The 23,255-nt window shown below is 41.1% G+C and overlaps 1 protein-coding gene across 4 annotated transcripts in view; it reads left to right on the top strand.

Moving 5' to 3' along the window:
• Positions 1-23,255, top strand: part of Spire1 (spire type actin nucleation factor 1) — a 111,524-nt gene that overhangs the window by 74,511 nt on the left and 13,758 nt on the right. For 2 of the 4 annotated variants that reach the window (XM_055622643.1, XM_055622641.1), the window contains exons 6-11: positions 346-510; positions 5,983-6,069; positions 8,035-8,164; positions 13,811-13,852; positions 18,950-19,122; positions 23,014-23,104. In XM_055622643.1, coding sequence (XP_055478618.1) covers positions 346-510; positions 5,983-6,069; positions 8,035-8,164; positions 13,811-13,852; positions 18,950-19,122; positions 23,014-23,104 — 688 coding nt within the window. The remainder of the gene's footprint in view (positions 1-345; positions 511-5,982; positions 6,070-8,034; positions 8,165-13,810; positions 13,853-18,949; positions 19,123-23,013; positions 23,105-23,255) is intronic. The other 2 variants (XM_055622642.1, XM_055622640.1) reach the window with 1 other exon arrangement.

Here is a 23,255-nt window from a genome sequence, read left to right as displayed (position 1 = left end):
GTGCTGTTGTCCCCCTCCACCTCTCTGTCTCTGTCTCTCTCTCTTTCACACACACACACACACACACACACACACACACACACACACACACGGCCAAATCCAAAGTCAAGGTGTAGGGAATACACCCTTTCAGTAAGCAGTCTCAAAGTGGTATATATTGGAGACATATCTTTTAATGCAGCCTACTGACTTTTCTCTGCGTCCTGTGAAATCCTAAAATGTAACATGTTTCCTTTACTTGGTGTTTTATAATCTATGCCTTACCTTGGTTCTCTGTGACTGTAACCATTCAGAGAAAACTAATGGATTTATTTATTGATAACTATCCATTCTTGGTTCTTTCAGGCACGGTTCTGGGTACAGGTGATGAGGGATTTGCGAAATGGGGTAAAACTTAAGAAAGTCCAACAGCGGCAGTACAACCCTTTGCCCATTGAATACCAGCTCACCCCTTACGAGATGCTCATGGACGATATTCGGTGCAAAAGATACACCTTGAGAAAAGTGATGGTAAGCACTCAAATGGTTGCCTATGGCTTATTTGTTGGAAATGGGCTACTTAGGTATTATTTCTTCTCATAAAATACTTGATCACTGTAGAAAACTTGGAAAATACATTAAGCTTAAAGAAGGAAAGTTATAAATGTGCCATTTTATAACCAAGAGACATTTTGTTATCATGTTGCTTTGCCATTTGCATTTATATTCATCCTCCCTCCCTCCCTCCCTCCCTCCCTCCCTCCCTCCCTCCCTCCCTCCTTTCCTCTGTTTTCTGGTGGGTTTTATTGTTCTTGTTTCAAGACAGGATCCTGCTGTGTTGCACTGGCTGCCCTAGAACCCACCATGTAGACCAGACTGTCTCAAGAGTGGTCCTCCCGCCTCTCCCTCTGTCTCCTGAGTGCCAACAATTGAAGCCTCAGTCTTGTTTCTGCATTTTATTGGACAAAATGGGCTGATTTCTGTTTATAGCTATTATACTTGTTTCATGTTGTGACTATTCTTCTGTGTCATTAGCTCAGCATTACTACTAGTGAATGGTTATCTATTTTCTAGCTTATGGCTGTGTCAGAGGTCATTAAAATAATTGAGTCAATATCAGGTAATAGCAGGCTGTTTGTGTTTCCTGCTCTATATATCTTTATTAATAGCTAGACAGTGAGGTCCTTGAGCCAAGTTCTGACGAAAGGAATGTCTAGCCCATGAACAAATCCTGGAAGCTCTGCCTTGAAAATGTCTCCTGTGGAACCACTTCTCCCCAGTCCTGTGTCCTATGCTTGCCAACTCATCTCTCATTGAGACTGTCACAGGGCCTCAACCATGCTCCTCTTGGCTGGGCTCACAAATGCACAGTACCACATCTTTACATTTTAGCCTTTTCCCCCAATATATGGTCTGTCCTGGAGAAATCATGTGCCCTTAAGAAAAATATATATTCTAAGGCTGTTGGGTATGGTAACGCACTTGTGATTGCTAGTACTCAGATTACAGGTAGAAGGATCTTGAGTTCAAGGCTGCATAAATTATGTCACAAGACTGTCTCAGGAAAGAATAGGAGAGAGGGAGAGGCAAAAATGAGGGGAGAGAGGGATAGCCTATCATTGGGTGGAGAGTTCTCCCAGCTAACTTAGGGAATTGTTCAAATCCCTCTTTGTTGTTGTTGCTCTTCTGTCTCGTTCAACACACTGTTATAAAGTATTAAAGTCTCCAGCTACTGTGGAATTGCTCATTTCGCTTGCAGTGTTTGTTCATATAGCGTGGACTGTAGTTTGGTACATATATACTTACAGATGTTACATTTTCAATATCTAGTGTCTGGTTTGATAGCTTTTTCCTAGACATCTATTTTTTTCTGTTGTAAATATTGCTGACATGGCTCTTTTCTTTCATTGCTCACTGTCTGCACTGATATCCTTTTCCGTCCTTCACCCTAAAGCTTATGCATGTTACATATTTTTTTTTCTTTTTAAATATTTATATATTTATTTGAGTGCTGTGCCTGCATGTATGTAAGGGAACTGTGGGCATGCCTGGTGTCCAAGGGGCTGGAAGGAGGTGCCAGGTACTCTGGAATTGGAGTTACAGGTGGTAGTGAGCAGCTACGTAGGTGCTGGGAAGGTGCTGGGCCTTCTGTAGCCCATGTGCTCCCTGAGTCATTTCTCCAGCCCCTTTTAAATTTTATATTGATTTTAAAAGTAATTCACTCACTGAAAAAAATCACAAAATATGACTAAAATTAAAATTTAGTTCTACCATTTTGTAATATGTTTACTTCTTGAGATTTTATGTATTATTGTATATAATTTAATTATGTACTCTTGTAATACCATATAAACTTTCTCCTCTGTCAAATATGGGTAAACTTGGCTCTATACCATAAAATATAATTTATATCATTTTTAAAAGAGTCTCTGTATATCGGTATTTTGCCTGCATGTGTGTATGCCTTGTGCATACCTGGTATCCTTAGAGGTCAGAAGGCATCATTGACTCCCCTGGAACTGGAGTTATAAATGGTCGTGAGCTACCATGTGAGTGGTAGGAACCAAACTCAGGTCCTCTGCAAGAGCAACAGGTGTTTTTAAACACTGGGTTAACTCTCCAGCCCCTTTTATTATTTAAAAAAAATTTTTTTTCTTGTCATTTTGAGGCAGAGTCTAATGTAACCCTGCCTGGCTTTGAACTCTGAATGTAGGTAGCTAAGGATGCTCCTAAGTCCCTGTTCCTCCCAGCTATACCTTTTGAGTTCTAGAATCAAAAACATGCCAGCATTCCCAGCTGATTTAAAATTTGAAAATGATTTAGTTTAAGTACATAGTGCATTTGCATTATTCTAAATGATGAATTTACGGTCTGCATTTGAGGAGTTGCCCTCTCATAGGCTTGTTTCTTAGAGGCCACCAAGCTTGTTGCCTGTGTTGCTTCTGTTTTGCATGGCAGTGCTTCCCTGTTACCTGACTGCGTGCACATCTCTGCCACCTTCCAGATCCTGCAGTGTCTGTATCTGCTGATTACATTGTTGAGAACATGTGAAAAGCTTTTACTACTTTCCATTATTTTTTCCCTTAGCCTGCAGAAGTTTCACTGGCATTGTCCTACTTACATATTGCTGTCCTTTGCTCAACCCTTCCCCCATGCTACATCCCATCTTCTCAAATAGTCCCACTGCTCTCACAGGCTACATACTTTTATGGAGCCAAGGCAGTCTACAATTTTTTAAAGATTTATTGTATTCCATTTTAATTGTGTGTAGATATGTGTCTGTGTAGGTAAGTGGACATTAGTGCGGGTGCCCATGGAGGCCAGAACACTCAGATCCCTTGAAACTAGAGTCATAGACAAGTTGTGGGCATAGAGGTCCTTGTACTCGAAGAAAAGCCTTAAGGAAAACCAGGAATGTTAGACACACAGGGGCCTCTTCTCATTGGAGGAGATAAAAATACTTTGTTTTTCTACCCAGAAGGCTAGGAATGGATTTTGTTAATGACCTAGTGACTTTTGTGCTATCTGTGAAGGCAGACCTCACCCACCTTTTGCTATAGAGGCAAGACCTCACCCAAATTCCCCAGTGATTATCCTAGGCCCTTCCCTAGGATATGCACAAGTACTTCCCTAGGGAATGCACAAGTACTCTATGGCCTGCTGACCTCTATGCTAGAGACCACACTAGATTCTAGGCCTTTTAACTACAGTCCATGGTCACGTGTACTTTGTAAAGGAGCTTCTATGCTCTCTCACCGTCAACTTTATTGTATGTCTGGAATCAGACTAACTGGACTGATTGACGCCGAGAAACCTTTTCCAAAATTGTGCTGTGTCTTAAATGCTGACAGTGAACTGCTGGCATTAGACTCCCCAACGTCTGGTCCAGATGGACGAAGGAAGTCTGCACTGGGTTTTTATTCTTCTCTCTTAGGTTACTGCCTACATTGACCCTGCCAGGACCCCCACATAGACAGTTCTGAGCCACCAAGTGTGGGTGCTGGGAGCTGGTCCTCTGAAGGAGCAGCAAGTACTCTTAATTGTTAAGCCACCCCCACTTAGCCCATGCTCTACAATTATTAATAGCCTTACAATTATTAATAGGTCTACAGTTATTAATCTATAACATGAGCAAACCAAGTTGAGCTAATCTATTGTTGGTTTACTATTTTAAATTTTTTTAAAGATTTATTTATGTATACAATATTCTGCTTACATGTATACCTGCACACCAGAAGAGGGCACATTATAGATCATATTATAGATGATTGTGAGCCACCATGTGGTTGTCGGGAATCGAACTCAGGACCTTTGGAAGAGCAGCCAGTGTTCTTAACCTCTGAGCCATCTCTCCAGCTCATTTTTAATATTTTTTACTATGAATTCTAGCCACACAGTTACTGGCTTAGTGGATCTACATGTCTCTAAGGCAGTGATTCTCACCTTCCTAAGGTTGCCACCCTTTTCTACAGTTCCTCGTGTTGTGGTGACCCTCAGCTATAAAATTATTTTCATTTCTACTTCATAACAGTAACTTTGCTGCTGTTGTGAAGCAAATGTAAATATCTATATGCAACTCCCAAGGGGTCATGACCCACAGGTCAAGAACCATTGCTCTAAGGACTAACGAGTATTGCCAGATTGTCTACTATACTTGTAAGCCATCTTGTGGCTTGAAAGTCAGATATACATATTTGAAGTAATTCTGAATTCTAAGATAGTTCTAAAGAAGCTGTTTATTTAGAACACGAGCCAGGGCCTCATCAAGTAATAGAGTTTTTTTCAATGCTTTCAGCGTTTGGCATTAACAGGGAAATGTACATTTCAGCTTTAAGGTGCTTGCTGAAGTGCAGCATCAGTGAATCTGAAGACTTCATTTCCAAAGAGTTGCTAAAAGGGAAGACTGTAAGGTGTGAGCATTGAGTGGATGGCAACAAAACAACTTCCTTTTATCTGTTTTACTTCAAATTCAGCTGCCTAAAAATGTTTCCTTAAGAAACAAGACAATTCAGGGTCGTTTTAAAATAATTAAATCACTTTTTGTATACTAGAGGATTTTTGAGGCTGGCATGGTGCCATACACCTATAATCCCAGAACTCTGGAGGCAGAGGCAGGCAGATCTCTGAGAGTTCGAGACCAGTGAGTCCAGGATAGCCAAGGCTACACCGAGAAACCCTGTCTCAAAACAAATAAACAAACAAAAAAGATTTTTGTTGTAAGACGTTGTGCCTCCAAAATATGATCAAAGTTTCTGTGATTGATCTTATTTTATTCGAGTTAACAATTTGTTTGTCTGGAATCATTTTTTATTTCATTTGGACTGCTTGTTGTGTCTTGGCAAGTGTTGGAAGTCCACAGTAAGGGTCATGCCACACAGGGCTCTGATTCTGTGGCTAGATCCTACACACACACCTGGTTGTTCTGGAACTCGATCTGTAGGCCAGGCTGACTTTGAACTCACAGAGCTCCACTTACCTCTGTGCTGAGGCCAAAGGTGTGCACCGCCACCACCCTTACAGCTCTCCTTCTTAAGCCAGGCACTGCCACTCACATGTTCAGCTGGGCTCTCCAGGGATTGCTGCTGATGCCTGCTATGGAGCCTGGGTATAGGGCACAGGGAGGAAGGGGGTGGTGCTAGGGAGATCCCAGTGCAGTTGTCATAGGGGAAGGATCAGGCCTGAGATGGCAGTTCAGCCTGTTGTGTTTAAATAAGACCAGGAAACAAACCCAGGTATGATAGTGCATACCTGTGACCCAGCACTTTGGATGTAGAAACAAGAAGATTGGAAGGTTAGGGTTCCCTTCCACTGCATATCAAGTTCAAAGCCAGTCTGGGGTATACAAGGCCTTATCCCAAAAACCAACCCTTTAAAAAAGATGGGAAAACGTGATAAAGTGGCTACAATTGTGCCATCGGGGAGTCAGAATCTCAGTTATTAAATGTACAGTATTGACCCCTTTAGTCACCTGATTTGTTTTGTTTTGTTTTTGTCTCCTTTTAGGTAAATGGTGACATTCCCCCTCGGTTAAGAAAGAGTGCTCATGAGATCATTCTTGACTTCATCAGATCAAGACCCCCTTTAAATCCAGTACGTAACTTAACATACTCTTCCCAGGGATGGGTCTGTAGCACTCCACTAAGCTTTCCCTTGAGAGCATGAAGCCCACATGTTGTTATAAAGAAAGAAAATTCCAGTCATTCAATTTTACCAATAAAGACTCAGGAGCCAGATGCTGGGGTGAAAACCTGTTAGCTCAGAGAGGCAGAGAAAGTACCCAGCTGACCTTCCTCCTCAGCTGACATCCCAGAAGGAACAAGCTGAAAAAGCTCCTTCTCTACACTGTCTTCTCTCAGTGTATCTCAATTTTGTTTAATCCCTGCCAGCTGGTTTCTTGCTCTGCCTCTTCACCCAGAGTTAACTTTATTAAATCCTATGTACAGAAAGCTCTTGGATTAAAGGTGTGTGCTAGGGCTGAACCACACCAAACAAAACACAGGATTTTACAGTTCACAATCTCAGGGTTCACAATGAGATCAAATATCCTGCAACACCCACCTATAAGTTACACTCTAAAGCACAGAGATATACCTTCAGTTTTTAAATACAAATATCTGGTATGTTTTCACTTGGAACAACCTGAATCGTAGTACAAAATCTGGTTGAATACTTTGTATAATGGCTGAAAACTATTACCACGTTTTTGACATGAGTTACCTTTCCAACTTACATCATAATGCTACTACTCTGTTTAGACCACACTATCCTACTGCTCATTTACAGTAAATGTGCTCTCACTTTTATGTTAGCATCTTCTGTTGGCATGTTTTTTCCTAATGACCACAGAATGAGAATACTCTTTGAAATGCTCTTTGTGTTTCTTTTTTTAAAGATTTATTTATTTATTATGTATACAGTGTTCTGTCGGCATGTGCACCTGCAGGCGAGAAGAGGGCACCAGATCTCATTATAGATGGTTATAAACTACCATGTGGATGCTGGGAATTAAACTCAAGACCTCTGGAAGAGCAGACAGTGCTCTTAACATCTGAGCCGTATCTCCAGCCTTCTGTGCTTCTTAACTTCTTTTCCTCCCAACTCAAAAGCCAGCTCCCACCAAATTATCTCAAGCCTATGTACATAAAAAAAAACAGCGAGGGTAGAGGAATTTTCTCCCAGTTTGTAGATTTGCATAATCAGTTGTCCTTTTAGGTCTTTCTGCAAAAAGGCGCAAGTGTTGACGGATTAGAGAGGGATCAGATGAACCCGATAATTTGCACTGGCTTCGAAGTCTAGCTCATTGTGGCTCTAAACAAGTTAACCTGCTTCTCACTTCTGTGTCCTCATAAGTAGACTGAAGACAACAATAAGCCAAGGTGCTAGTTAGAAATGTCGCTTTTAGACAGATAGTGTGGGCCACCCTTATAATCTTAACATCCTCAGGCTGAGGCTCAGGGATTGCCACAGTTTGAGACCAATCTGGACTACAGAATAAGACTGAGTCTCAAAATAGTAGCAATAATCCCCCAAAACAGTGTTCTAAAACAGTGACTTATAGGGACATGGTTATAACTTTAGCAGAACTGACTATTTCAGTTTCCCTGAGCACATATAATTGTATTGCTGGGAGACCCAATAATCTGTTGCATTAGAGATCCTGACATGGGGGCTTGAGAGATGGCTTAGTAGGTAAAGATGCCTGCCATCAAGCCTGGTAGCCTGCATTCTTTGCTCAAGATCCCACACTGTGGACGGTGTGAACTCATTCCCTTGAATTGTTGTCTGACCTCCACTCATGTACAAGCACACAAAATTAATTTTATATATATATATATATATATATATATATATATATATATATATATATACACACACACACACATGTGTCTAATCATATATATAAATAATTTAAAAATTAAAAGGAGAAATCTTGATTGAATCTTGATTTGAATAGTCTATTGGGCAAATTACAGTCAGTTCATAATTCTATATTGTATGACGACTTTATTAGGTAAAGACAGTTAATCAAGTCTCTACTAACCATTGTGCTTCAAGGCTTCAGCCAGAAAACTGAAACCAACCCCACCTCGGCCACGGAGCCTACATGAAAGAATATTGGAAGAAATTAAAGCAGAAAGAAAGCTTCGACCTGTCTCACCAGAAGAAATTAGACGAGGCAGGCTAGGTGAGTTTCCTCTTCTAGTACTCATGAGTCCACCACTGAGAAAAATGTGTTTGTATTTACACACGTAAAAATAACTCACAGAATTCTCAGTTCCTGTCTCTAGACCGTGTTCTCCTGTCTCCTCACTTCCTTCCTTCCCCTCTCCCCCTAACTATTGCTCACACACATATACCCTCACATTTGCTTACATTTGACATTCATGTGACATGACAGTTTTGTTTCTGTGATGTTGAACTGTGTGAGAGATTTGTGGCATAATGGCAAGAGCACTGCCAATTTTATGCTGAGGTTTGAGGATTACCCTTGTGGTGGCTTGAATAGGAGAGGTCCCCTTGGACTTGTGTGCCCATGCGGAGTGGCACTATCAGGAGGGGTGGTCTTGCTGGAGGAAGTGTGTCACTGTCACTGTGGAGGCAGCCTTTGAGGTCTTACATGCTCAGGATACACTCAGCGTGGCACACAGTCTCCTGCTGCTTCCTCTAGATCAAGATGGAGAACTCTCGGCTCGTCTCCTACATCATGTCTGCCTGCATGCTGCCATGCTTCCCACCATGATGATATTGGATTAAACCCCTGAAACTGTTAGCCAGCCCCAATTAAATGCTTTCCTTTATAAGAGTTGCCATGGTCATGGTGTCTCTTCACAGCAATAAATTCCTAAGATAACACTTTCCCCCTTTTTAAATACAACTATCAGCAGAAAGACAAATAAAAGATCTTACCTCTGTTATATTTTTTATAAGAACTAAATAAGATCATGGTAAAAAGAGGAAAGAAAACCTTATAAACTAACGGGTACAAGTAAAGGTGATACATACATAGCACAAAGATCCTTCTAACTGTGTGTGTGTGTGTACAGGTACTTCTGTATATGCACATGCAGAAGCCAGAGGTCAACATGAGGTAGTCTTCTGCCATCGTCTACCATGTTTTAAGACAAAAAATTTCACTTCTCTTGTTCACTGTTGCAGCTAAGCTAGCTGGCCCAGCAAGCCCCTGGAATCCGTCTATTTCTACCCTTTTCATCGCTAGGGTCACAGCTGTTTCATGAGAGATGGGAATCCAAACTCAGGGCCTCGTGCCCCTGCAACAAGCCTTTTGCCCATTGAGCTCTGATTTCCATGGTGGCTATACCATTTGTGTTCTCTCCAGCAGCAGCAAATGCCCTAGTTCTGCATCCTTGTTCCACCATGGGGGCCTTCGAGGCGTCTTTGTTTGAAGTAACCATCTTGACATATCTCATTTCTCATTGTAGTTTAGGTTTTCATGTCCCTAGTGATTGATGATTGATGTTTGAGCATTCTTTCTTGTAGTTGTGAACTATTTTTGTTTCACCTTTGGATTGTCTATTTAGGTTCTTTGCTTACTTTTAAGTCCAGGCTATCAATTATTTTATTATTGAGTTGTTAGCATTTTTGTTATGTATTTTGACTGTTAACCTTATGAGTTGTGTAGTCAACAAGTTCCTTTCCTCCATGAAGGAAGCTGTTTCTCAACTGTAAGGGTCCTATTGCAGCAGGAATGGCAGGAGTGTGAAACAGATGAGGACTAGAAGTGCATTCCTAATGTCTGTCAGTCCCTGCCCCTGTAGGCCCCATAGACTCCCATGAGCCCAGGGGGACATTCACATTCAAACCATTGCATCATGAGAATTGCAGGACTGGCTTTTCTCTTTCTGGGAAAACTACCATTAAGATTCCATGGAGTAGGTAGGAGGCTGAAGAAGTGCATCAGCATCCAGGTGCCCTTGAAGGCACACACATGTATGTATGTGGTATACATACTTAATGCAAGCAAAACGCTCATAATATGAAATTAATCTCTTTAAAAATTTGTTAAAAAGAAGATACTCTGGAGACCTGGGGATACAGCTATCTGGTAGAGTGTTTGCTTATCATGAGTGAAGCCGTAAATTTAATCTCTAGGCGTAGTGGCACATGCATTTGATGCTAACAATCAAGACACAGAGGTAGAAGGGTCTTTGCAAGTTTGAGGCTAACCTGTTCTACATGGTGAGACCCTCAACAAAAAAGAAGAAAAGAAAAAGGACTTTCTGGGAACACACCTATAATAATCTCAGTGAAGTAATTTCTCTGTGTTCCCAGATTGCTGCGGTTTTCAACCTGAAGGTTTTAAAGATGACCATGTGTTTTTTTTAATCCTCTATTCGGTTAATTATGTATCACATTGTTTGCATCTGGTTTGCGTCTTGTCTTGGTTTGGTAAACACTTCGACCAAAAGCGGTTTAGGGGAGGAAAAGATTGATTGCAGCTTATACTTCCAGGTCACAGTCTACCACTGAGAGGTGTCAGGGCTGGAACTAAAGTAGGAACCAAGGAGAATGCTGCTTATGGCGGTTTGCTCACTGGCTCCTGCTCATCTAAGATTCTACAGCAGAGGTCCACCTTATAGAGATGGCCTCCCTCATCAGTCACCACTCAAGGCAGTCTCTGACAAGACAGTCTGACCAAGGCAATAATACTTCAGCTGAGTCCCCCCCCCCCCCCAAGTGAATTTAGGTTGTATCAAGGTAATAAATACTAACTAACATACCATGCTTGTATCCCAGGAATAAATCCCACCTAGTCATGGTGTGTGGCCTTTTAATGTGCTGCTGGAATGGTGTGAGAGTAGTTTTTAAGGTTTTGTTTCTTTGTGTTTTAGCTTCAGTGTTTTTCCTTCTTCTGTGTTTAGAACAGTTTGGAAAAGATTGGAAGTAATTCGTCTGTCAAGGTTTGGTGGAATCATGGGTGAAACAATCTAATCTTAGCCCTAGCTGTCCTGGAACTCACTCTGTAGACTAGCCTAGACTTGAACTCAGAGATCTGCCTACCTCTGCCTCCCAAGCACTAGACTAAAGGCGAGTGCATGACACCTGGCTGCAAGACTGTTCCTATTGGAAGTTTTTCATTTTGTTTTTTGAGACAGTACCTCATAGTTGAGGTGCTCCTCAAACTTGCTATATAGCTAAGGATTGATTCAGATTGCTGACATTATAGCTGTGTGCCACTACTCCTGACTCTTTTGTTTGTTTTCCTGAGACAGGGTCTCATTATGTAGCCCTGACAGTCCTCAAACTCACTGTATAGACCATGCTGGCTTCAAACTTACAGTGATCCTCCTGCCTCTGCCTCCTGAGTGCTGAGATCACAGGTTGGTAACTTTTGGACTACTAACCCGGTCTCTCAAAGCAGGCCTTCTCATACATATTTCTCTGTTTCACTTATTAAGATTTTATTTAAAGGCTATGAGGAAAAGAATCCTGCTTTACAACAGTTAAAGGACAAATTGATGTTGCATTTGCTGTATTTTAACCTGAGCATTGATGTTTCACAGTGTCTTGTATTGAGCAGTTGTAGAAAGTGATTGTTCAGAGGCTGGTGAGGTGGCTCAGCTGCTTAAGGCACTTGCCACCAAACTGGACGACCCAGGCTTCATCTCCAGTAAGACCTGCTTGGCAGAAGGAAAATTTCTTACATTGTCCCCCTCCACACACACAATTAAATTATTCTGGGATTCTGTTTACTTTATTTTTTAATTATTTATTTTTGTTTTATGAACATTGATTGGTGTTTTGCCTGCATGTATGTCTATGTGAGAATGTCAGATTTTCTGGAACTGGTACTTACAGACAGTTGTGAGCTGCCATGTGGGTGCAGAGAATTTAACCCATGTCCTCTGAAAGAGCAGCCAGTGTTCTTAACAGCTAAGCCATCTCTCCAGTCCTTATTCTGGGATTCTTGCTTCTAGAATTCTGAGTTTAAACTAATCTCAAACCTCAAATGGAAAGTAAGAAATTTTGCTCCCCACCCTCACTCCATTATGTTGGGTTTTTCTGTAGACTTGTATTTTGGGGTGTTTAGCTCGGATAGGATTGGCAGGATTAACTTGAAGAAAAACAAGTTTCTCTAAATCTTTTTGTTTTTTCCCCCCTATAATTCCAAGTAGAGACAATGCAGATACTGGGGGAATGTCTTAAGGTTCAAGAGAGGATTGCCCATAATTTCAAAGTCTATGGGCATCCACTGTGAACTTGTGCATTATGAAATAACAGTGAGGGCTGAGGGATGGCACAGTCAGTAAGCACTTGGCTTCAAGCAGGAGGGTTTGTGTTCAATCCTAGAAGCCATATACAAATGCCTAACTCAGTGGTGCAATGCTGGTAATCCCTTCTTTGAGGGAGATGGGGGAGAAAGGATCCTGAGGCTCACTGGCCAGCCAATCTAGCCTAATTGGTAAATTCCATGCCATTGAAAGACATAACCCAAGGGGAGTAGAAGACCTTCCAAATGGTCCTTCAGCCCCCATATACACTTCCATGCATAAAAAAATAAAGTAAAAGATGTTTAAATAGCCAGGCAGTAGTGGCACACACTTTAATTCCAGCACTGAGGAGGCAGAGGGCAGGAGGATCTCTGTGTTTGAAACCAGCCTGTTCTACAGCCAACTACACAAAGAAACCCTGTCTTGAAAAACAAACAAACAAAATTAATAATGAAAAAAACTACAATATGTTATTCTGTTCTCTTGGTTTAATATTGGGCATGGTCTGAACATCTTTCATTCTTTAAATATAAATCAAACCATGATTTTTTAGGACATGATCTCCCAACTGAAAGGATGTATTTACCTACCCCTCTACTGTTGTATGATCCATTTACATTTTTTCCTATCCAATCTGAAATTACTATTATTGTACCTTAGTCTCTGTTCATGTCACTGTTATTTTTCTTTTCTAAATATCTTAATTACTATGATCCTTCACTGTTGTCCTTTTTAATATATAGAGCTGAAAATAAGATCCTCAGTTAGGGATCTCACTCAGACCCAAAACAAACAACAAAATGAGAGGCTAAGAACGCAGCTCAGTGGGTAGAGTGTTTGTCCTCCCTGCAAAAATCCCAGGTTCAGTTAGCATAACAAAGACAAAAGAAGAGACAAAAACAGACCTCATCTCCCAAGAAGGATTGCATTCCTCTTGTGTGTGGTGGTCAGGTCATTCAAGTTAATGTTCATGTACCAGAGAAGAACTCAATAGACTATTAGCAAACTTGATTAAAGAGTGGCTTGAGAATATGTATTATTTTATTTGCTAAACTTAGCAAGGGAAATCTAGAATATATTTAAGTTTAGAACTGAGTAACTTATTTTTTGAATGGCAAGTGGAAACAGTATCATCAACACAAAATCCCTATCCACTTGCTTGAAACATCTAAACATCTAACTTGTATGTTAGGAAGGAAATGCCTAAACTCTTAGTTCCTGACCATCAAACATTATTATTTACAACTTACTTATTATTTGATGAAGATAACTTTTGACTAAAACAGACTACTGCATGCACAAGGAATGCAGTCATTTCTTTAGAGATGAGGTTCATATTTTTTCTCTTTAGCTTGTTTTCATTCTTAGTGATTCTCTAAGCTGTTATTTTTTATTTTCATTGTTACTCTGTCATTGTCATAGACCTGGAGCGAAGACTCTTGTGTGACTTTATTATTTTTCAGACTTGTATCCACTATATCCACTAGCTTCTAGACTCCCAAGTGTCAGTGAGAGCTGACCCTGCCCCCTGTCCTGTCTCCTTGTACATCCCTAATGGCTGAATTACTTTCTCTTTATTGTTTTTCTTTTTTTCTTTTCAGCAATGCGGCCACTTAGCATGTCTCACAGTTTTGACTTGTCAGGTAAAAAAAAAAAAAAAAAAAGCACTTTCACGCCTGACATGGTTGTGTGGTTTCTGTGAATCACATTCATTTGTCTGCTTGTTTAAACATGTCAGAAAAGAAAATTGAAAGGCTTTCTTTTAAGCTGTGGTCAGTAAAATAAACTAGGCTACCTATTTCAAAGCAGCAACACGTAATTAAAACCACAGTGAACGTTGAGCCTCACAGAAGAGCGGCACTGCCATGGGCAGGCAGTAGATTCCCTCGGTCGCCCTGTGGTAGCTCTCGCTGGGTCAGATCTTTTCTGTAAGGGAACAGAAACACTGCAAAGCAACAGTTTTCAAGTGCTCTGTCCTCTGGAACACTGAGCGCCTTGGTGACCAGAAGCTATACTCCTCTGCTTCCTGGTTCGAGCCTGCCATTCACGGCTCTGTGCAGGTCACAGAAGGCCACTGTCAGGGCCTCTCTGACTTGTGCCTGAAGTTTACAGCCTGCTTCACATTTTCTGTTTAGTAGACCAGGAGGATGGATAAATGTATAACTGAAAATGGCTCTGTTTGATTATAAATTTAGATATTTTTAAAATAAAATTTAAAATATCTTTATGAGCAAATTTTCATATTTTTCTTAATTCTTATATTTTACAAATTCAAATTTTTTAATTTCACAAATCACTGTTTCCTACTAAAATGAGAAAAGGTGTTTTCTTCCAGAATCTTCTTTGAAATATTATGAAATACTTAAGTCACAAAGAATTGTTTGTGTACAAATTCATGTGTTCCAAGCCAGCGAGTTCTAGTGTCTTTTTCTAGTGTCATATTATTGAATATTTACTGTCTTCTAACTACAAGCTAGTTTCCATGTGTATTTTTAATTTTCTGTTTACTTTTGTAGCTGTCAGGTATGACTAATATTTTGGTCTTCACTTAACTATTTTTGACTGACCACCAAAGAGCCTTTTCTTTTTTCTTTGTCCATTTGCTAATTTTATTTATTTTATGAACCACTGTACAGTGAACCTGTAAAAATTTTAGACTGGAAAATAAAACAAAAAATTTTGACCATGTATGTTATGACTAACCTCTAAACGCTGGCCAAATACCCTCCACACCCTGTCACTCTGAAGAGCTGCTGCTCATGTGTCTACTGGTTATGGAAGGAGTAGAAGGCTAAGCCAGGCACAGAGGCGCATGCCTGTAATCCCAGTACCTTAAGAGGCAGAGGCAAGTGGATCTCTGTGAGTTCCGGGCCAGCCTAGTCTACAAAGTGAGACCAGGACAGCCAAGGCTACACAGAGAACCCCTGTCTTTAAAAGAACAAACAAACAAACAAAAAACAAAACATGAAAAAGAAAAGTAGAAGGCTACCTAAGCACATGGATTGCCAGCTGGAATGTGGCTGATGAGGGCAATACGCAGCTCTTGAACATGTTCTCATGCGTGGTCTCTGGTGGTCTTACAGGCTCATGGTGGCCCTCTATCTATAGCAGGGCAGCGCTGTGTTGCCAGTGTCCATTGTCTGCTGTGCTCTTGTCTGTGTGAGTCCCAGAGCTTTGCTGTTGACCTTTGTGCTGCTTTTGTTGTTCATTGTTGCACTTGACTATTAACTAAAATCCCAGGTTATAAGTCGGAAGATTAATCTTTTCTTCCAAATTTAAAGACCAAAGTATGTCATGTTAGTAGAAGAATGAACAAACTAAGGAGTAAACAGCCTAAATGAAGCATAGATAGTGACTTTGAACCTGAGTGTAGAGTGAGATATAAGGAAGTATATGCTGCTGTTCAGGTGTGTCTTAGAAATATTTCTTAGTGAAAATCCTAATAAGCCGTTCAACATCAATTGAGGTAAGTCTGATTTATTTTTCCTATGCAAATATTAAACATATAATCCATGATCCAGTCACATTTCCTCCTGCTAAAAAAAGCAGCACACAGAATTATTTAAGTATTTAATATCATGGGTATGCCTTTTTAGACTCTGAATCTAAGACATGGTAATTTCTAAAAACCATCTTATTTTATATCTTTAACATTTGTCCTACATATAGATTTTATTTTTCCCTCGAAATGCTGTTTTTAAGAGTGACCTTTCTGGGGCCTGGAGAGATGGCTCAGAGGTTAAGGGCACTGGTTGCTCTTCCAGAGGACCTGAGTTCAGTTCCCAGCACCCACATAGTGGCTCACAACCGTCTATAATGAAATCTGGTGCCCTCTTCTGACGTTCAAGTGTACATGCAGCCAGAACACTGTATATATAGTAAATAAATCTTTAAAAAAAAGTTTGACTTTTCTCACTTAATACACTAAAATAATAGTATTTATTATTTCAGTAGTAAGTATAAATAATCAAACTTTTAAAGGTATGTCCTCCCAACTCTTAAAGGAAATGAAGCTGCACATTGTCTAGTGTTGGAGATCACCAGAAGCCTCCTTGCAGAACCTTTTACCAGTCACATTCCCCTCACATTCCCCGGTAGATGTCTGTCTAGGTCATCTCTGTCAGTGAACCGCATGACAGCTGTTGAAAAGCTTCTCCTATCCCTGCTTCACAAGGAAATGAGCCAGGGTCACCTTTGTCATTTTGTGGCCTTCCCTAAACTTCAGTTCAGGTGTCATTTTACCAACTTCTCCCCATTTTTGTGTGCGTGTGTATGAGAGAGACTAATGTGGACTGAACTCCCAGAGTATTGCACTGGGTGGCCAAGGGCTAAGCCATCTGAGTTACTGCCCTACCTCTTTGTTTATTTGTGTTTTCTTTTAAGTGTGTTTTGTTTGTTTGTTGAGTCAGGGTCTCCTGTAGCCCAGGCTAGCTCAAACTTGCTGTTTAGCCTGGAATAACTTCTGGCACTCCTGCTTCCACTCCTGAGTGCTAAGATTACAGGGGATACTGCCATACTGGATTTGTGTGCTGTGGGGAGAGAAGCTGAGCCTGGCATGTCCTCTACCAATGGAGTCCTTGTTTGGAGGCGGGCTGCTTAGGCTTTGCACCGCCACACCAGGCTTTGGGTTTTGCCTGTTGTTTTAGACAGGATTCTCTAGAGAAACAACTGATAGGATGAAACAGAGTGTCTTGGCTTACAAGTTGTGGTCTGACTATTCCAGTGATGTCTGTCTCCTGATAGAAAGTCCAAGAATTTAATGTTGTTCGGTCCAAGAGGCTGGATGTCTCAGACAGTCTTAGGTAGACAAGTGAGAGTGAGGACAAACAGGCAAAGAGCACTTCTTTCTGTTTCTTATATAGGTTGCCACCAGATGTGGCCTAGTTAAGGTGGCTCTTCCCACCCCAAAAGTTCTGTATTTAGGGTGTGTCTTCCCAATTGAAATTATTTAATTAAGAAAAATCCCTCACAGTTGTACTCAGCCTCTTGGGCTTTAGTTAATTACAGAAGTAGTCAACAGCCAAGAATAGACATCTCACAAACACTATATAAGTGTTTTTAATCTAAACAGTATTAAATACTGTCAACACAATTTAAAAATTTGAATCTACCTGGGTCTGAAGAAATGGCTTCCAGAAGACCTGAATTTGATTCCCAGTGCCGGGATGGCAGCTCACAATCTGTAATTTCAGTCCCTGGGGATCCAACACCCACTTCGGGTCTCCCTGAGTGCATACCTGAAGCACGTACATACATGTATGCAAAAGCACTCATACAAAAATTTCTATAAACATGAATCTTTTTTAAAAGTTTAACCTACCTTACATGACTTCTAAATTTTCTTAAGCATTAACAACTGCAAAAATGTGGGTCTGATGTAATAGCTTTTTACAACATAGTAAATGAACATATAGCCAGTGAAATCTCTTTGCCTTGCCAGTGTGAGCCCAGTCTTGGAAGCTGGGTTTGTTCTTGTTGCTAAATCTCTGATAGGTGCACTGTCTCACCAACTTCTGAAACATGGCTGGCTAAGAAGGGACATGAATGTGTATAGTTTCTTTTTGTATGTATACTTATTTATTTTGGGTGTTTGTTTGTTTGAGACAGGGTCTTACTAGGTAGCCCTTGGCAGTCCTGGAACTCACTGTGTAAACCTTGAACTCACAGAGATCTTCCTGCCTCTGTGAAAGTTACTATTTAAGATCACATTAAACACTACCTTTTTTCATCCTTCTTTGTTGTTATTATTGGCTTTATTTGTTTGTTTGTTTGTTTTGAAACAGGCTCATACTCCCTGGCCCAGGCTAGCCTCCTGGCAGTACTCCTGTCTTCCTGGCTCAAGTGCTGGGATCATAAGTGTGAGCTACCAAGTCTGGCCTCCTTTTTCTTTTTCTTTTTTTTTTTTTTTTTTTAAGATAGAAATCATTAGTAGTTCATTCTACCATCTTTGCTTTCTGGAAAACTTTTAAAATACTTTCTAAAGTACTTCTCCCTGTATGTCCAAGATGATTTTCACCTTTACAATTAATTTATATAAAATCTTAGTGCTGTTCCCATTTTTCCCTTTTACAACTTCACTACAACCAATTATTTATTTGTCTTAGCTGTGTCTGTTACTACTCTGCTTTACGAAAGAGTAATGGAGGTTCCATAGCTGACCAGACAGCCACCAGCAGAGGTGGACTTTGAGCCCTGTCTGTTTTCCACCACCTGCACACGTCTGTGTTTTCTCCCGTATGTCAAAGGGCTTTCTCATTCAGATGTGAGCCCTTAATAATTTAAATCTGACGTGTCCCAGGTTCTTTGTGCTTACATAAATGTGTTTGTATGAGTATAGATTCTTAGCTTCTTTGATTTTTTAGGACAAAGCATTTTTAGGTCGTATTCCTAGGGAGATTTGTGTGCTGTATCTTTTCTTCCACCTACCACTGCCCTTTGCCATCCGTGCTTCTCTGAGCCTCCTTTTATTTATCTAGGAAACAAGAAGTCAAGGTCTTATCTAGGATTTCTCCCAGTTCTGAATTCTGAACTCCAAATATGAATATATAATTACTCATTTTAGATTTTTCTGTAATTTGACTGTAGCTTCAGCCATGTTCCATATGCATAGGCATGACATCGCTGTACTGAGCCTTTGTATTATTTGTGTGGCATGGAATTGCTGTCACCTGTTTGTGCTTCCAATACAGATTACCTTTCCTGGCTCAAGAAATGGTAAGCTTTTGCCTTTCTCTTACTAGATGTCACTACGCCAGAATCTCCAAAGAATGTTGGGGAACCATCTATGGTGAATGGAGGTGTGACATCTCAAACAAAAGAAAACGGGCTGAATGCTACCCAGCAGGGGCCTGTCCAGAGGAAGAAGCTTCTCAAAGCCCCGACCCTGGCTGAACTGGACAGCTCTGACTCTGAGGTAAGGATGCCAGGCACATGGATGCTTGTTTCTTGAGCTGTTTCCTTATCTCTTTTCCTGTTTCAATCAGTAAAGGTCAGATTGAAGTTAGTATGGTTAGCAGGAAGGTTAGTTATTACTACTTGTTACTACCACAGACCAGTGTGGTGGATATGCTTAGAAAATAGCTACTGAAATTGAGATCTGTAGTCTTAGATTATAAGTAGGATTAAGATAAATCCATAATCCTAAAACTCTGATCTTCATCTTTGTTTTGAGAAGGAAAAAATAAAGTTGAGTAGAAAACATGGAAAAAGTTGTCACATGTAGGATTGTTCATTCAGTAATAGCAATGCCAACAAACCTTCAAGAAGTTGTTTTCCCGGAGTCTTCGCTTTACAAACCTTCAAGAAGAAGCTGTTTTCCCTGGAGTCTTTGCTTTACACTGTGCCTGTCAGAGGAGAATACTCATTTGCTCAGTTTCCACACCTGTGTCCAGGCTGAGCCTCCTCCACCTGCTGAGCTATGAGTGTCAGAATGTGTGACGTGTTCTCCCATTCTTCTCATGCTGCATAGATGCATACTCATTATTCTCATCGTCTGTCTTCCTCAAGTGCATCTGAATTAGCAATTACTACTTAATTCTTTTATTTTCAGTTTCCACCACCATCCCAAACAATATCAATAATATGGTTTCTCTACTGAGGTTTTTCCCAATGGGCTTAGGAAGATGGTTCAATGATAAGAATGTTTGCTCTGCAAGCATGAGGAACTGAGTGCAAACCCCCAGCACCTGGGGTACCACGCTTTAACCCCAGCTCCATGTGGGTATAGAGATAGAGGATCGCTGGGGTTTGCTGGCTGTCACTTAGCTCCAGGTTCAGTGAGAGAGCCTATCTCAAGGGAATAAGCTAGAGAATGATATTGACAGATAAAAGACATCCTCCTCAAGCTGCTTTGAAGGCATTCATGTACTTATGCAATCAAGTACATGTAAATGTTCACATATACCCACATACCCACATCCCACACACACACCAAAATATCCCCATTACTGACATCAGTGTCTCACTACCTCACCTGTTTGATTTTCTTTTTGAGCTTCCCAAGTTACACCCTCCACTGATCCTTTATCATTCCTCCTTAGGAGCTTTGGAACATCCCATACAGCAGATACTTCACCTTTCCTAAGGATATAGATGTCAGAGTGCCACTCCCGTTTCCTGCAGTGAGATGCCTGTGACCCCTCCAGTCCTGTCCACACTCTCCAGCCTCCCATTTTATGTGGCCACACATGTGGCCATTGTCTTTCCTAGACAGTTTCTAGTTCCCCAGGCCTGTGCTTATCTGTGCCTACATTAGTTCCCAGTCCTAAGGCCTGTACATCCCTTAAGAATTAGTGGGTGCTTTTCTTTTTATGAGTCTTTTCCATACCTCTTGGTCTGTTTGTTGTGGTTCTGTGCTACCCTCTAATACCTGTTACTATGGAGCAGTGGTTCTCAACCTGTGGGATCGTCAAACAGCCCTTTTACAGAGGTCACCTAAGACCATCAGAAAACACAGAAACATTGTGATTCATAACAGTAGCAAAATTACAGAATTATTTTATGGTTGAGGGTCACCACAAGTATATTAAAGGGTTGCAGCATTAGCAAGGTTGTGAACCACTACTCTAAAGCACCTGTCTTAATTTGCTGTGATTTAAAAAAAAAAAAAAAAAACAAAAGCAGCTTGTGGGTGGAAAGGATTTATTTTAGCCTGTAATTCACAACACAGTCATCACTAATGGAAGTCAAGGAAGAATCTGGAGGCAGGAGCTACACAGGCCTTCGAGGAGTACTGCTTACCGGCTTGCTCGCCATGACTTGCTCAGGCAGATTTTTTTCTAATACCCAGGACTGCTAGCCTGTGAGTGGCACCACCCACAGTGAGCTGGGCCATCCCACATCAGTTAAAGAAATGACCTGCAGACTTGCCTGCAGCCCAACTGTGGAGGCATTTTCTTGACTGATACTCCTTCTTCCCAAACGACCCTAGCTTGCATTAAGTTGACTGAAAACCAGACAGCACAACACCTAACCTTTTATCATACCATTACCCAGTGATTTTTGGCTGTCTTCTCTCGAGATCCCTAGCTTCTATGCCTAGCAGAGACACTCAAGGGTTTAAATGTTTTTACACATTGATAAGGACAGTTTAAATTGTAAAAGCATTTAGCTTAGTGTCATCCAAATAGAACTCTGTGCTGAATTCCTCTGGGCCCCACTGATCTACAGCTCCTGGGACTTGCCTCCCTTCAGTCTTCCCCAGCTCAGCACTGGCTGAGTCCTTGTCTAGCCTCTCTCACACTGCAGCATTACTATGCACAGTGTGATGCAGGATACATCTGTGGCTTTTACAGCCTTTTTTATAGTCGTTTTTAAAGGGAACCCAAACCAACATTGCTTTGCTTGGTTATGTTTGTTTGCTTTCTAATAATGGCCATAAAAGCAAAGCTGTTAGGTGTTTCCCATGTCACATAGTGTGACTCTATTCACTTTTTATGGCATTTTGTTCCTCACTCATGTATTCTTTCACTCTTATTTTTATTTCTTTTCACCAACTTATTTTTCCTCATTTTTCTCCAGTCAGAGTTTTCGTTTCTAAGCCGGCACAGTAGCGCACACCTTTAATTCCAGCGCTCAGGAGGCAGAGTCAATCACAGTAAAGCTCTGTGAGTTTGAGGCCAGCCTGGTGTACAAAGAGAGTTCCAGGACAACCAGGGCTATTACACAGAGAAACCCTGTCTGGAAAAAAACAAAACAAAATCAAGTTTCCATTATTGTCTTTAGTATCAAATGCAGAGGCAGAAGTGTGATGGCCTTCACATTCCCATTGCTTCTAATTTAAATAGGGAAGTTAAAGCATGCCTGTTGCTAGGTACTGCCTTAAGCTGTGCAGCTAAACACTACTGAGTTCAGAGCCTGAAGAATCTGGGAGGGCCAGGGAAGCCTCAGTACTGATAGGTACATATAACAGACAGGCAGGGTACTTTCAGTGTTTCTGCATGGTGTCTTGCTGTGCCATGGCATGCTCATGTAGTTCTCCCCACTAGCAAGACTCATATACGCATCTTCCTCATACTTCCTATCCTGGCACTATGTCTGTGTCTAGAGATCTGCTGACCAGCTGAGGCTGTATAATGAACAAACCAGTCAAGACTTCTAAATAGAGAGAAGTCTCAAGAAGGGAGGAGAGGCCTGTCTTTTCCTTCCTCCCTCTATCCTATCCCTCTGTCCTCCTCTTTCTTCTTCTTCCTCACCCCACTTGCTTTTCCTCTTTACCTTAACATTTCCTCCTATCTTGAGAATATCCAGATCCCTTGTTTTTAAACTCTGAGACATATTTTTACATCTGATGCACAGAGAATTATAATGTTCAATGTCTAGAAATGGGAACTAGAGCTAAGTCCACCCAAGACCAGCCCTGCATCTTTCAGGACCTTATGGAACACTGGGAAGTTCAATTTTTATTATAAGAACAAGTATTGGGGCTGGGGCCCAGTGGATAAAGCCCTTGTTCTAGTTTGCTTTCCTGTTGCTATGGTAAACACCATGTTCATGAGTTTATTTCAGCCCATAGGCTACAGTCCACCATCAAGGGAATCCATTTGATTCCCTTGGTAAGCACTGAAGGCAGGAAGCAAAGCAGAGATCATGCAGGAATGGTGTTTACTGGCCTGATCTCCCCAGCCCTGTCCCATCACTTCTAATTAGGCAAAGTGATGACATAAGCTCATCCCTAATTTTAGACCCCTTCTAGTTTGCCTTGAGCCTTTGACAGTATGATTTGGTGTCTCATGTTAAAGTGTCTGTTTACTAGGATGTCGTTCTGTAGCACAGGATCTAAAGCTTATGAAATTGCCTTTTTCAGGAGGAAACCCTGCACAAGTCAACCAGCAGCAGCAGCGCATCTCCCTCCCTCTATGAGGATCCAGTACTCGAGGCCATGTGCGCCAGGAAGAGTGAGTGCATGCCTAACAGAACACTTGACCTAGAGCAGGGCCCGCACTGCACTGTGCTCATTTGGGATCTATAAAGCTAACTCTTGCACTTCAGTGTCAGGGGCAGACAGCTCAGTTATCTTCCCAAGCTGCACGGACAGCTACCTTAAGT

Source organism: Psammomys obesus, unplaced genomic scaffold (assembly GCF_907164565.1).
Source record: "Psammomys obesus unplaced genomic scaffold, mPsaObe1.curated_primary_1811, whole genome shotgun sequence".
Taxonomy (NCBI): Eukaryota; Metazoa; Chordata; class Mammalia; order Rodentia; family Muridae; genus Psammomys; species Psammomys obesus.
This window is presented reverse-complemented; position numbering and strand designations above follow the sequence as displayed.